Source organism: Lepidochelys kempii, chromosome 2 (genome assembly GCF_965140285.1).
Source record: "Lepidochelys kempii isolate rLepKem1 chromosome 2, rLepKem1.hap1, whole genome shotgun sequence".
NCBI classification, from domain to species: domain Eukaryota; kingdom Metazoa; phylum Chordata; order Testudines; family Cheloniidae; genus Lepidochelys; species Lepidochelys kempii.
Window position 1 is genome coordinate 148,713,140 of NC_136381.1, and position 16,169 is coordinate 148,729,308.

The following is a 16,169-nucleotide window of genomic DNA, read 5'->3' on the forward strand; positions in this document are numbered from 1 at the left end:
CCAAACCCCAAATAAAACTGTTTTACCCTGTATAAAGGATAAACTCATAAATTGTCCACCCTCTGTAACACTGACAGAGAGATATGCACAGCTGTTTACCCCCTCCCTCCCCAGGTATTAACACTTACTCTGGGTTAATTAATAAGTAAAAAGTGATTTTATTAACTACAAAAAGTAGGATTTAAGTGGTTCCAAGTAATAACAGACAAAACAAAGTGAATTACCAAGCAAAATAAAATAAAACACGCAAGTCTAAGCCTAATACAGTAAGAAAACTGAATACAGATAAAAGCTCACCCTCAGAGATGTTTCAATAAGCTTCGCTCACAGACTGGATGCCTTCCTAGTCTGGGCACAAACCTTTCCCTGATACAGTCCTTGTTCCAGCTCAGGTGGTAGGTAGGGGATTTTTCATGACTGCAGCCCCCTTTGTTCTGTTCCACCCCTTATATATCTTTTACACAAGGGGGAATCCTTTGTCCCTCTCTGGGTTCCCATCATTCCTTCTAAATTGAAAAGCACCAGGTTAAAGATGGATATCAGTTCAGGTGACATGATCACATGTCACTATAAGGCTTCATTACCCACTTGCCAGCACACACGCATACAGGAAGTTTTAAAAGTAAACAGAGCCATCTACAGTCAGTTGTCCTAATTGATGGGAGCCATCAAGATTCCAAATCACCATTAATGGCCCACACTTTGCAAAATTACAATAGGACCTCAGAGTTATATTTCTAGTTTCAGATACAAGAGTGATACATTTATACAAATAGGATGACCACACTCAGTAGATTATAAGCTTTGTAATGATATCTTACAAGAGACCTTTTGCATGAAGCATATTCCAGTTACATTATATTCACACTTATTAGTATATTTTCATAAAATCATATGGAGTGCAACGTCACACAGGATCTTGAGCCACCATTTCAATGTTACGTCTCTTGCTGGGTCTTCCAGCACTCCATGCCTTCCACTTCTGGTATCATGTGGTATCTTATTGACAAGAAGACTGGTTTCAAGATAACCTCTCTATTAAGAAGGTAAATTACATACAGAAATAAGATAACAAAATTTCCTTCTATTCTCTAGCTCCAGCCTGCAACTGTCCTGTCCTGGGTTCCATTGTTTCTTTCTCCCAGTATTCTTTCTCACAGGAAAACAAACAGGCTGCATAAAAGGAAGTGTGGCATTTCTGTTTCCTGGAAGACTTTTCTCTAGCACACAGGTCAGAAGTGTAGCAGGTGATGTTCCAGAGGGAATCCTGAGGACAAGAGCCAAGGAGTGGTGACATCTGGCAACTCTGTTCGGTAAAATGGTTGGGTACAGGCCAAATGTAGCCATCAAGCCTGCCCTAAATGCTACTTTGATCTTAATGAGGACACAGTTTGTTAGTTTCTCCTGTATGTCTGGAGTGCTCCTTATCAGCTGGAAGGATAGAGTGCTACGTCTGTATGGGTGGGTTGGAACATCACTCAGAGAGCAGTATGAGAAGTTACTTACTGTGTACAGTAACTCGAGTTCTTCGAGATATGTTGTCCGTATGCACATTACACTACTGGTGCACATGTGCCCACTTGTGCTTGAGTTCTGAGTTTTTAGCTAGCAGTATCCATACAGCATGCATGTGCCCTGCAGAGCTGTTCATGCTGTGCACTGAGAGCACATAGGGCAGAGCATGCCAGCCACCTTCAGTATTCTATCAACTGTAGAGGCCCACCATTTTTTTTTAATGGGACTCCACGGTAGAGAGGATAGAATGTGCATATGGACAACACATCTTGAAGAACTTCAGCGGGTTCAGATGGAATTCCATAATCACACTTGGTAAGAAATCTGGATTTGTTCTTAAAGATACCTTGTCCAGGTAGAAGACTGTGTAGAATCATCCATCAGTGTCTGAATCTCTCCTAACCTCCTTGCTGAGATTATCACCACCAAAAATGGGGTTTTCAGAGACAAGTACAAAAGAGAACACATAGCCATCAGTTCAAAGGGAGGGCCTAGGATCATCAAAAGAGCTGGCTGAGATCTCATTAAAAGATCGGTTCTTTGATAGGTGGAAACACTCTTATTAAGCTCTTTAGAAATGTTATGACCAACAGGTGCAAGAAGAGGCTTGTGGCGGAATAGGCTCTCCTGCCAAATAAATCTAGCCTCTTCAGCTTCTTTTGTTTTGGTGTCACTCTGTTCTGTCTTGCCTTCTCATTGGCCTCCATTACAACCAAGGACAAAGGGCTGGGGTGGATGTAAAAACTCTCCTCCCGACCTGTTGTGGAATACCAGTTTTTAAGACACTCTCCCTATGCATATGGTTATTGGGAGGAAGGAAAGAGATAACTGATGGGCTGTGAGCACATCTACCAGCTGGAGGTAGCAAGGGAGAGTGGAAAGGAGCCCCAGATGCTGTACTCCACTTGGAGGGCTAGCATTTAGAGAAGGAGCTTCGCAAAACCCTCTGCAACACAGGAATATACAGACTAGACTAGATATAGACTAGAATACAGTCTGACATAATAGCTCTGAAAAATGTGAACTTGCCCATCTCAATGGATGTTCTTCTCCTCCCCAACTCCCAAAGACTAGCCGTCTCTGTTGTGCCAAAACAGTTTTCAATATAGTCTCACTATGCATGTGGATTTTAGAGCATTTTGAAAATTAATAGCTTATGTTGTGAGTGAGGGGCATAAACTTTACCACAAAAACTGCACCACAGTCCCTGCTGTGCTAAACCAATTTTCAAGACACTCTCCCTATACATGTAGATTTTAGAGCACTCTGATGATTAAAATTAGCTCCTTATTTTTTGGGGGAAAGAGGTGGGGACAGCTGTATTTGAGGAACTTCTTGACCAAATGACCAAAACTTGTACCACTAACTATTTCTGGTCCTCATGTGGCACAGTAATAGCATGGGGGATGGTATTTTAACAGAGTTGAAAAGGTCTACAAAAATTCCACCTTTTGGGTTACAGTATGAGTTTTATGTTTGTTGTAGTGTATGCACTGCTTGATTTATCTATAACAGTTTCTGGGAAATAATAATACAGAGTTCCTATATAATACTTTTCATTACTAGATATTCAGACAACCTTATTCAAGGAACTACAGCTCTTTGAGAGGTGAAATTGATAGGCGTAATCTCTTGCTTTGTGTAGATTGTGCAAATGATTGTAGAAAGTTGAAAGTTCCATTCTATATTTATTTTTATGATACACATAAGTTACAGCTTTGAGTGAGGACAGTACCCTGGCACTATATTAATCAATGTGGATTTTATACCAGTCCTTAGAATAGGACTCTCCATTAAGAGTATCCTTCCTTATGCACAGCAACATGCTGGTGTTGAGGAGTCACAGCTATTTGCTTTTCTTTGATCACACTCACTCCCATTGTTCAGGAAATGAGTGAGAAGCATGAGTCATGATTACCTCATCCTAATACTACTGCTTCCTAAAGTCTGTATCTTCTCTCTATTTAATAAATAATCTTTTTATTGATTATATTTGTACTCTAAAATCTGAGTATGCATGTGGATTTTAGAGCACTTTGAGATATCAGCTCTTAAACCAGCATCTTTGCTTTCAGGGATAGACTTCCATAAGGAGTACCTACAGAATGCAGGCAAAGAACAATTAACGTGCACACCACGAAATTTCTCAGACAGCTGCCAAGGGTAGGCCTTGAACTCATAGTACAAAGGTGCTGCTCAAGTACAATGGCCACAGAATGTCACCTTGAGCCACCCACTTACTATGATAGCGCACTGCTTACAAAAACTTTGCCTTGCAACACAGCCCCAGTCTTGCTGCAAATGTCTCTCTCTGAACAACTTGGTTCAAATTACATTGTAAAACTAACACTTACCCTGAATAACTTTTAAAAGAGCAGTAAGTCTTGGACACTAGCTGTAATCAACTCTGAGCAGTTGGTATCAGTTTGGGGAGAATTAGAGCCATTGTGTATACCCCAGGCGTGCATGAAAAATGTAATAAGAACCATCAAATGTTTATGTCCCAGGATTTTTTTTTAATGGAGAAGGAGGGGGAACCCCTTACTCAAACAACTTCAAACTTGGGCTACTAATCCTACCTGGATTTCCAGGAGACACAGCATAAGTATGATGATTTTAGAGCTCTTAGAAAAAAAAATCAGCTGTTAAACAGTAAACTAATCTGATCTTTAATTACTGTGGTACCATTGGGCCACTATAATGATTACAAACTAATAGGGCATGTCTACACTGCATCTGGGAGTGAGCCTCCCATCCCAGGTATGCAGACTTGTACTAGTGGGGCTTGTGCTAGAATTCTAAAAATAGCTGTGTAACTATTGTGGCTAAGACTAGAGCTCAGACTCTGAAGCCAGGGTAGGGCTTGAGAGCCCGAGCTGCACTATCAAAGCAGTGTCTACACTGCTATTTTTAGAGCACTAGCACAAGTCTGTGGACCCAAGGTAGGAGGCTCGCACCCAGATGCAGTATAGAAATGTCCATAGGCAGGGTTCCAGGGACCACAAACACTAAAATGCTTTAGCCATACCATTACTATTTAATGGTGTCACTACATTGCGTACTCAGAGACAAATACAACAGGATGAGAGTGGGAAAAGTACTTATGTGCCTAATTTGCGTGTCATTTGAACGTGAGCTAAAAAACTTTTGTTTTCCCATCAGCTACAGTGCAAACAGGAACATGATTTGTACTGCATTCCCTATCACATTGCCCCCATGATAGTTACAGACACAATGCTTAGTTGTTTCCCCACACAATCCATGCACAAAGCACATTACAATTGTTTACAAAACCAGACAGAAAACATGGCAATGAAAAAATATTTCCAAACTATGGACCACATTATGGTGTTATTGGAGGAAAAAAGCAAACTTCTGAAATCTGTAGAAGACTATAACTTTAAAAGAGGAGCAGGAAGAGCTGATATATGGCTCTATTAGGAGCATGCCACATTTGTTTTATGGTCTAAGACACTCACTGGGAATATAAAACCTATGAAAACTTAATCCACATTTCTCTGGACTCCCTTAGCTGCACATTGTGAGATTATAGAAGAACATGGGCCAGCCTTAGCTCTTAGGGGCTTGGATTCTGCACTGGGCCTCTGGGAGCTGTGTGGGAATATACTGGGTGACCCACATCCTCCATGACAAGCATCCTCATGTTGTCATTCATGGTCTAAAGCTCCACAACAATGCTGCCTATATTCTGCCTCAGAACCAGCAAGATGTCTTCCATCTGCATTGTGGATGAGCCTACCAGAAGCAGTGGTCTAGGCTACAACACAGCTAACTAACACAGCTTCAGGCATGCATCTTAATGAGCATTAGAGGGCTTTTCAGTCATGATAAGCTAACTCAATTTACTTAGCACACCCTCTTTGCTCATCAGAACAGAATCATTGGGTAAGATTCACTTCTGTGCAAAGAGTCAGCACAAGGCTTATGTACCACTTCAGTCCTATTTTGAGGGCTAAAGTGAGACTTCAGTGTGAATCCTTGTGCTCACCATCTGCACAAGGGTGAGTTTCACTGAGAGAGTGCAAGAAAAGGAATACTCTATTTCCCATCATATCTAACCAACAACTCCAGTTTTGGGGTGCGGGTTTAAGTATAAAACTACCTTATTTTTCAGTCTATATATCTGATTATTTCAGCAGGTGCTCAGCACCACTGAAAAAATCAGACCACTTCTTTATTATTTGTATCACCATCATGTCTAAGACCCAGTCATCAGCCAGGACCCATTGTACTAAGCAAAGTACAAACACAAACAAAAAGATGGTCCCTGCCCCAAAGAGCTTAAGTACCAAAACATGATCATGGTCTCAATTTGAAAATTTTGGCCTACATTTATAGTACTCTCCTAGGTATGAGACTGATATTTCTTTACGGGACATCTTACCAATCAAATACACTTGCTCTGTGTAGCTGGACATGTAATGTTCATTTTAGGACAAGATATCATAATGCACACGTCCATTCATAAGATCACAGCAGTAGTAACATAACGTTGCAGATTATAGTAGAATTAGATACCAGAAAAAACAAAAACATTTTGTAATTACCCAACAGTTTAATTATTACTACTGCAATATGAAATACAAAGAGATAGAGAGGAGCTCTATAGAAAGGATGGACTAATGCAGAGGAGAAAGCTGTGGCCATATGAGTAAAGCTTATAAATAAATGTAATCTTCATCATGAAGATGGGAATCACTATGATCAGAAAGTCTGTGATTGGATACAGTCGTTAGAAGTGGGCAGGAAATATGTAACAGAGATATCAAACAAATGTAATATATTCTTCTGCCTGTCTTGTTAAATCCCTGCCAGCTGAGAAACAGCTGGAGAAAATTTCCGACATAAAAAGTTGTTGTGGGCACATCATTTGCAAAATATCAAAACAAAAACTGGTCAGTAATTCTTAAAACACAGCAATTATTATTAATTCTATAAAGGTTATAAATAACCTGATTAGGTCAATTAATCCATGATGGCTTTGAAGTCTTTACAAAGAGCTGGCTCTGTCACTGTCTTCAGAAGCTGCATAGTAGCCTTTGGGATTTTCTTGAATAGCTGCAATTCACCTACAAAGACATTGCAAAAATAAATCACTGTTCAGAGAAATTAACAATCAAAGTATTTGCTAAAATGCTGATATGGTAGAATAAAGTTAACAGTTGATTTTCAGGAAACAAATGTTTCTGTTATTACATTGAAAAGTTATCAGCAAACCTACAAGATACTGGCAAGAAATGCTGTTCTCATTCATTTTACTTTGGGAAAACATTACTGAATAAATAAATTTGAAGTTTTCCTTCCACACACTTGTGAAAACTACCTACACTGTGTCTCAGAATTTCAGCCTGTAAGGCCATGTATTGAATAACTAGGTACACCAGGGAAAGTGAAAGAGACAATGTCAACTTGAAAAGCTTTATTTTAGAATCTTTCCCTTTACTAATTTATTTGCTTATGCTTTTTATTTTGTCCCTAATGTTGTTGTTTGGCACGCAAATTTTCCCAGGCTGGAGTCTGAGACCCACACAAATGCCATCCTAGTATGTATGAGCAGCTTGCCCCATGAAATTGTGCCTAAAGAATGTTGTGGTCTAGACAGCTGTTTCTGCTGCTGTGCTTCCTTGGAAGAAGAGATACTGCTACCTGGAAATTCACCCCTGGTGTTGAAACCCACTGGAAATAAGCTAGGTTCTTATCTCCCTTAGGAAAGAAGAAGGAAAACTATATAATGCAATAAGCAGTTTGGAAATGAAGACAATTGATAAGGGAAGGGAAAGTATCAATGAACAGTTTACTGTCAATAGGGGTAAGGACAAAATGAGGAAATGTTTGAAATATAGCAGGAACAAATTAAATCCTATGTCTATTACTAGACAGACATGGTAAAGCTGTCAATAGTGATTCAGGAAGGTAGAAGTGTTCCACAAATATTTGTTTTGTATTTGGAAAGAAGATGGATGATGAATTTATATCTTACAGAGACAAGAAGTATTTTTTCCAATGGTAAGTGTAGGTAGGATGTTAAACAGCAACTACTAAGATTAGATATGTTTAACTCTGCAGGTTAAATGGATAACTTGCACTGAAAAGGTGTTTTTCTGCCCTTCTTCTTTAAACTATCTGAAAATCTCTCAGAGCCATTGATATTGACATTTAACAAATTTTGAAATATTGGGAAAGTTCCAGAAGACTGGGGAAAAAACTGGTTTTGTGCTAATACTTAAAAATAGCAAATGGGCAACTATAGGTCAGTTTTCTTGATACTGAGCCAGGGGAAAATCATGGAAAGGATGATAACATAATTAGAATCGTAGAATATCAGGGTTGGAAGGGACCTCAGGAGGTCATCTAGTTCAAAGCAGGACCAATCCCCAATTTTTTCCCCAGATCCCTAAATAGCCCCTTCAAGGATTGAACTCACAACCCTGGGTTTAGCAGGCCAATGCTCAAACCACTGAGCTATCCCCCCCATTAATGTCTATCAACATGACTTTATGGAAAGAAGCGTTTATCAAACTAAAGTATCTGTGTTGATATATATACTTAGACTTCTATCTGGCATTTGATGTAGTACTACACAACATTTTGATTAAAATATTAGCGCTACATAAAATCAATGCAGTAAATTTAAATGGATTAAAACTTGGTAACTGATCTCAAAAGAGTAATTCTGTATGTGAAATCGTCATTAAATAGGGAATTTAAAGTGGGGTCCTGCAAGGATCAGTTGTTGATCCAGTGCTACTGAAATATCTTTATCAACTATCTGGACAAAAAATCTTACATTACTGATGGCAAAGTTTACAGATGACACATACATTAGATTAATAAATTCCAAGGCCAGAAGGGACCACTGTGATCATCTACTCTGACCTCCTGTATAACATATGCCATAGAGCTCCCCCGCAAATAATTCTTTTTGTACTAGGCATATTTAAAAAATATCCAATCTTGATTTAAAAATTGACAGTGATGTAGAATGCACCATGACCCTTGGTAAGTTATTCTAGTGGTTAATTACCCTCACTGTATTCCTTATTTTCAGTTAATGTGTCTAGACATATTCAATTTCAAGCCACTGGATCTCGTTATACCTTTGCCTGCTAGGCTGAAGGGCCCATTATAAAATATTTCTTCCCCATATAGGTACTTATCGGTTGTGATCAAATAACTCCTTGGCCTTCCTCTTCTCTTTGTTAAGTTAAATAGATTGAATTCCTTGAAGTCTATCACTCTAAGGTGTTTTCTAATCCTTTTATTATTCTCATGGCTCTTCTCTGAAATCCCTCCAATTTATCGTCTTTCCTGAATTGTGAACACCAGAAATGGACACATTATTCCAGCAGCATACTAGTGCCAGATACAGAGGTAAAATAATGTCTTTACTTATATTCGAGACTCCCCTGTTTATGATCCCAAGCATTTCATTAGCCCTTTAAACCATAGCGTCACACTGGGAACTTATGTTCAGCTGATTATCCACCATGACCCCCAAATCTTTTTAAGAAGCACTGCTTCCCAGGATAGAACTCCCATCTTTTAAATATGTCCTACGTTCTTTGTTCCTAGATTTATACACTTACATTTAGCCATATTAAAGCCGATATTGCTTGCTTGTGCCCAGCTTACCAAGCGATCCAGATTGCTCTGAATCAGTGACCTGTCCTCTTCATTATTTACCAGTCCCCCAGTGTTTGTATAGTCTGGAAACTTTATCAGTGATGATTTTATATTCTCTTCCAGATTACTGATGAAAGTGTTAAATAGTGTAGGGCCAAGAACTGATCTCTGCAGGACCCCACTAGCCACACACACACTAAGTGAGGATTCCCTATTTATAATTACATTTTGAGACCTATCAGTTAGCCAGATTTTAATCCATTTAATATGTGCCATGTTAATTTTACACCTTTCTAGTTTTTAATCAAACTGTCATGTAGTTCAAAGTTAAATACTTTACAGAAGTCTAAGTATATTGCCTCAGTGCTATTACCTTTATCAAACTTGTAATCTCGTGAAAAATATATATCGAGTTAGTTTGACAGGCTGTTTCCCATAAACCCACTTTATAATTCTTTACTTATAGAGTCCCCTATCAGCTGCTCCATTATCTGTCTCAGGACTGATTTCAGAACTCCAGGCCCATACCCAGGTTGTCCCATTTACTATTTTTAAATTAATGGAGTAATAAATAATGACAGGTCAGTTCTACAGCCCTATCTGAATCATGTAGCATGGTGGGGTCATTTGAAAAACATACATTTTAATAAACCCAAATGCATTAATCTTTGAACAAATAATGTAGGCCACACAAGATGAGGGACTGTATCTTGGAAAGCAGAGATTCTGAAAGACTTATTGGTAGTGAGTGATGACAAACTGAATATGAGCTCCCAGTGAGATTAAGTGGCTAAGGACTTGTGTACATGAGAAAGTCACAGAAGTTTAACTAAGGCTGTGATTTTAACTCATTTAATTAAACTAATACAAACTCTTGTGTGGATATTCTTGTTTCAGTTTTAACCAGAACTATTTCTGTTTAGTTTAAGACTATAAGAAATCTGTTTAAACTAAGCTGAAATAAACCACACAGATTGAAATAAGAGCATTCACTCAGGCGTTTGCACCAGTTTAATCAAACTGGTTTAAAAACTGGTAAGTGAAATCAGCACACTTTTCTCATGCAGACAAGGCTTGAGATAGTAAATGCGATCCTTGGGAACAGAATCCAGAGGAATAAGTATAAGTTGGGAGGTAGCATTACCATTGTACAAAGCATTAATGAGACTATTACTAAAATACTATGTCCAGCTTGAGTGTCCAGAATGGATGTTGATACATTGGAATAGGTTCTAGAAGAGCTACAAAAGTGATATGAAGTCTGGAAAATCTGCCTTACAGTGAGAGACTTAGGAAGTTCCATCTATCTAGTTTAACCATAGAAGCTTTAGAAGTGACCTGATTGCAGTCTAAGATGGGAAGAAGACACAGCGCTCTCTAATCTACCAGCTAAAAGGTATAAGGTAAAAAGGCTGGAAGCTGAAAATAAAATCATAGAATCATAGAATATCAGGGTTGGAAGGGACCTCAGGAGGTCATCTAGTCCAACCCCCTGCTCAAAGCAGGACCAATCCCCAACTAAATCATCCCAGCCAGTACTTTCTCAAGCGTGACCTTAAAAACTTCTAGGGAAGGAGATTCCACCACCTCCCTAGGTAACGCATTCCAGTGTTTCATCACCCTCCTAGTGAAAAAGTTTTTCCTAATATCCAACCTAAATCTCCCCCACTGCAACGTGAGACCATTACTCCTTGTTCTGTCATCTGCTACCACTGAGAACAGTCTAGAGCCATTCTCTTTGGAACCCCCTTTCAGGTAGTTGAAAGCAGCTATCAAATCCCCCCTCATTCTTCTCTTCTGAAGACTAAACATCCCCAGTTCCCTCAGCCTCTCCTCATAAGTCATGTGTTTCAGTCCCCTAATCATTTTTGTTGCCCTCCGCTGGACTCTTTCCAATTTTTCCACATCCTTCTTGTAGCATGGGGCCCAAAACTGGACATAGTACTCCAGATGAGGCCTCACCAATGTCGAATAGAGGGGAACGATCACGTCCCTCGATCTGCTGGCAATGCCCCTACTTATACATCCCAAAATGCCACTGGCCTTCTTGGCTACAAGGGCACACCGTTGACTCATATCCAACTTCTCGTCCACTGTAACCCCTAGGTCCTTTTCTGCAGAACTGCTGCCGAGCCATTCGGTCCCTAGTCTGTAGCGGTGCATTGGATTCTTCCGTCCTAAGTGCATGACTCTGCACTTGTCCTTGTTGAACCTCATCAGATTTCTTTTGGCCCAATCCTCTAATTTGTCTAGGTCCCTCTGTATCCTATTCCTACCCTCCAGCGTATCTACCATTCCTCCCAGTTTAGTGTCATCTGCAAACTTGCTGAGGGTGCAATCCACACCATCCTCCAGATCAGTTATGAAGATATGGAACAAAACCAGCCCCAGGACCGACCCCTGGGGCACTCCACTTGATATCGGCTGCCAACTAGACATGGAGCCATTGATCACTACCCGTTGAGCCCGACAATCTAGCCAGCTTTCTATCCACCTTATAGTCCATTCATCCAGCCCATACTTCTTTAACTTGCTGGCAAGAATACTGTGGGAGACCGTGTCAAAAGCTTTGCTAAAGTCAAGGAACAACATGTCCACTGCTTTCCCTTCATCCACAGAGCCAGTTATCTCGTCATAGAAGGCAATTAGATTAGTCAGGCATGACTTGCCCTTGGTGAATCCATGCTGACTGTTCCTGATCACTTTCCTCTCCTCTAAGTGCTTCAGAATTGATTCCTTGAGGACCTGCTCCATGATTTTTCCAGGGACTGAGGTGAGGCTGACTGGCCTGTAGTTCCCAGGATTCTCCTTCTTCCCTTTTTTAAAGATGGGCACTACATTAGCCTTTTCCCAGTCGCCATGAGTTTTCAAAGATAATGGCCAATGGCTCTGCAATCACATCCGCCAACTCCTTAAGCACGCTCGGATGCAATACATCCGGCCCTTGGACTTGTGCTCATCCAGCTTTTCTAAATAGTCCTGAACCACCTCTTTCTCCAAAGAGGGCTGGTCAACTTCTCCCCATGCTGTGCTGCCCAGTGCAGTAGTCTGGGCACTGACCTTGTTCATGAAGACAGAGGCAAAAAAAGCATTGAGTACATTCGCTTTTTCCACATCCTCTGTCACTAGGTTGCCTCCCTCGTTCAGTAAGGGGCCCACACTTTCCTTGACTTTCTTCTTGTTGCTAACATACCCGAAGAAACCCTTCTTGTTACTCTTAACATCTATTGCTAGCTGCAACTCCAGGTGTGATTTGGCCTTCCTGATTTCACTCCTGCAAGCCCGAGCAATATTTTTATACTCATCCCCGGTCATTTGTCCAATCTTCCACTTCTTGTAATCTTCTTTTTTGTATTTAAGAGCAGCAAGGATTTCACTGTTAAGCCAAGCTGGTCGCCTGCCATACTTACTATTCTTTCTACACGTTGGGATGGTTTGTCCCTGTAACCTCAATAAGGATTCTTTAAAATACAGCCAGCTCTCCTGGACTCCTTTCCCCCTCATGTTATTCTCTCAGGGGATCTTGCCCATCAGTTCCCTGAGGGAGTCAAAGTCTGCTTTTCTGAAGTCCAGGGTCCGTATTCTGCTGCTCTCCTTTCTTCCTTGTGTTAGGATCCTGAACTCGACCATTTCATGGTCACTGCCTCCCAGGTTCCCATCCACTTTTGCTTCCCCTACTAATTCTTCCTGGTTTGTGAGCAGCAGGTCAAGAAGAGCTCTGCCCCTAGTTGGTTCCTCCAGCACTTGCACCAGGAAATTGTTCCCTACATTTTCCAAAAACTTCCTGGATTGCCTGTGCACCGCTGTTTTGCTCTCCCAGCAGATATCAGGGTGATTGAAGTCTCCCATGAGAACCAGGGCCTGCGATCTTGTAACTTCTGCGAGTTGCTGGAAGAAAGCCTCATCCACCTCATCCCCCTGATCTGGTGGTCTATAGTAGACTCACACCATGACATCACCCTTGTTGCTCACACTTCTAAACATAATCCAGAGACTCTCAAGTTTTTCTGCAGTTTCATACCAGAGCTCTGAGCAGTTATACTGCTCTCTTACATATAGGGCATCTCCCCCACCTTTTCTGCTCTGCCTGTCCTTCCTGAACAGCTTATATCCATCCATGACAGTACTTCAGTCATGTGAGTTATCCAACCAAGTCTCTGTTATTCCAATCACATCATAATTCCTTGACTGTGCCAGGACTTCCAGTTCTCCCTGCTTGTTTCCCAGGCTTTGTGCATTTGTATATAGCCACTTGAGGTAACCTGCTGATCATTCCTCTTTCTCAGTATGAGGCAGGAGCCCTCCCCTCTCACGTGCTCCTGCTCGTGCCTCCTCCCTGTATCCCACTTCCCCACTTACCTCAGGGCTTTGGTCTCCTTCCCCCGGTGAACCTAGTTTAAAGCCCTCCTCACTAGGTTAGCCAGCCTGCTTGCGAAGATGCTCTTCCCTCTCTTCGTTAGGTGGAGCCCGTCTCTGCCTAGCACTTCTCCTTCTTGGAACACCATCCCATGGTCAAAGAATCCAAAGCCTTCTCTCCGACACCACCTGCGTAACCATTCCTTGACTTCCACAATTCGACGGTCTCTACCCAGGCCTTTTCCTTCCACAGGGAGGATGGACGAGAACACCACTTGCACCTCAAACTCCTTTATCCTTCTTCCCAGAGCCACGTAGTCCGCAGTGATCCGCTCAAGGTCATTCTTGGCAGTATAATGGGTGCTCACGTGAAGAAGCAGGAAGGGGTAGCGATCTGAGGGCTTGATGAGTCTCGGCAGTCTCTCCGTCACATCGCGAATCTTAGCTCCTAGCAAGCAGCAGGTTTTCCTGGTTGGGGCAGCAGATAGATGACTCAGTCCCCCTGAGGAGAGAATCCCTGACCACCACCACCCGCCTCCTTCTCTTGGGAGCCTCCTTCTCTCAGAATAGACAAATTCTGACTAGAAATAAGGCACACTTTTTTTTATAGTGATGGTAATTAACCATTGAAATAACTTACCTTCAGATCTGGTGGATTCTGTATGTCTTGAAGACTTTAAAACAAATCTGGATGTCTTTTTAAAATATACACTCGAGTTAAATATCTGACAGGAAAACTAATATCACTTTGAGGTTTCTAGTGTGTTAGAGAGAGAAATTATTCCTAAAATTAGATATTATATCTATACTATCTATACTATCCCCCAGGTTGACAGTGTCCCTTTCAAAACAGAGTAACAAGCTTAATTTTGAATTTCTCTGCCTTTGTGGGGTATGAAATACAATAATAGTCAGATAACTGACTATATTTATATATGGCTCCTTCTTGCTGGGAGATGTACTTCCTATAGATATCCCACTTCACAGTTGCTTATTTAAAAGTAGTAACAATTTTTTTTTGATTTTAGTCCTATTATCATTGCCGAGCCCATAGCAGCAAGAGAGAGTAATATGAATTTTTTTTGTCTTGTGCATTATCCACAGAATTAGTAACTAAAGGCTTACCTATGCTGTGCTGCAGTGCAGATTACATGAATATGATTACAGAATGCCCCAAAGTGTTGTGCTGTAACTGCCTTATGTGGACACTTCTGGCATGAACTAAAAGGTACTTAGTTCACATTAACATAGTACTGTTTGAAAGACTACAGTAAAAGACAGTTACCTTTTCCGTAACTGGTGTTCTTCGAGATGTGTTGCTCGTCTATTCCACAATAGGTGTGCATGCTCGCCATGTGCACCAGTGCTGGAAGTTTTTCCCCTAGCAGTACCCACACGGCGCCTGCCTGGCATGGCAGAAGGGGGGCTGTGCTCCCCCCACCCTCAGTTCCTTCTTGCCAGACAACTCTGAAAGAGGGGAAGAAGGGTGGGATGTGGAATAGCCATGAGCAACACATCTTGAAGAATACCAGTTACAGAAAAGGTAACTGTCTTTTCTTCTTCGAGTGATTGCTCGTGTGTATTCCACAACAGGTGATTCCAAGCTATATCTGTTGGAGGTGGGTAGGAGTTCACAAGTTCTCAGGACAGAATACCGCCCTCCGAACCTGGCAACATCCCTGGCCTGGGAGACAATCGCATAGTGTGAGGTGAACGTGTGAACTGAAGACCACGTGGCGGCCCTACAAATGTCCTGGATGGGGACATGGGCCACGAAGGCAGCTGACAAGGCCTGCATCCGAGTCAAGTGTACCCTCACAATGGGTGGCGGGGGAACCCCCGCCAGCTCACAACAGGAACAGATGAGTGGAAATCGGCTCAGCCGAGGTGACAAACAATTGCAAAGACTTTCTGAATGGCTTGGTCCGCTTGAGGTAGAAAGCCAGAGCTTGCTCACATCGAGTGTGTGGAGATGGCGTTCCTCACTAGTAGTGTGAGGCTTGGGTCAGAGGACTGGCAGAAAAGCGTCCTGACCCATGTGGTAGGCGGAAACCACCTTCGGGAAGAATGCGGGGTGTGGGCGCAGCTGGACCTTGTCCTTATGAAAAACTGTACATGGCAGTTCGGAGGTTAGGGCCCTGAGCTCCGAGACCCGCCCAGCCAACGTGATAGCTACCAGGAAGGCCACCTTCCATGAGAGGTGAGACCAGGAACACGTGGCCAGTGGTTCAAACGGGGCCCCGTGAGATGAGCCAGCACAAAGTTTAGGTCCCCCTGTGGAACCAGGGGCTTGGAATATGGGTAGAGATGGTCCAAATCCTTAAGGAACTAGTTGGTCACAGCATGGGAAAACACTGTGTGCCCTTGCACCAGGGGATGAAAGCCAATATAGCCGCCAAGTGCACCCTGACTGATGAGGGTGCCAGTCCCTAAACCCTCAGGTAGAGGAGGTAATCAAGGATAAGCTGGATCAGGGTGGCCGTGAGGGAAACACCCTGGCCTGCTGCCCACCTTGAAAACCGAGACCACTTCGCCACATAGGAGCGGTGAGTTGAGGGCTGTCTACTTTTGAGGAGGACGTGCTGAACCTGTTCCGAGCACGTCCTTTCCTCGCCACTTAGCCACTGAGCAGCCACGCTGTGAGGTGAAGCGTT

The 16,169-nt window shown here is 42.0% G+C and overlaps 1 protein-coding gene across 3 annotated transcripts in view; it reads right to left on the reverse strand.

Annotated features, from left to right (window-relative positions):
* Positions 1-6,114: 6,114 nt before the first annotated feature.
* The window catches only part of TERT (telomerase reverse transcriptase), a 130,940-nt gene continuing 120,885 nt past the window's right edge, over positions 6,115-16,169 (reverse strand). For all 3 annotated transcript variants that reach the window (XM_073332439.2, XM_073332441.2, XM_073332442.2), the window contains one exon: positions 6,115-6,605. In XM_073332439.2, coding sequence (XP_073188540.1) covers positions 6,502-6,605 — 104 coding nt within the window. In that variant the 3' untranslated portion in view covers positions 6,115-6,501. The remainder of the gene's footprint in view (positions 6,606-16,169) is intronic.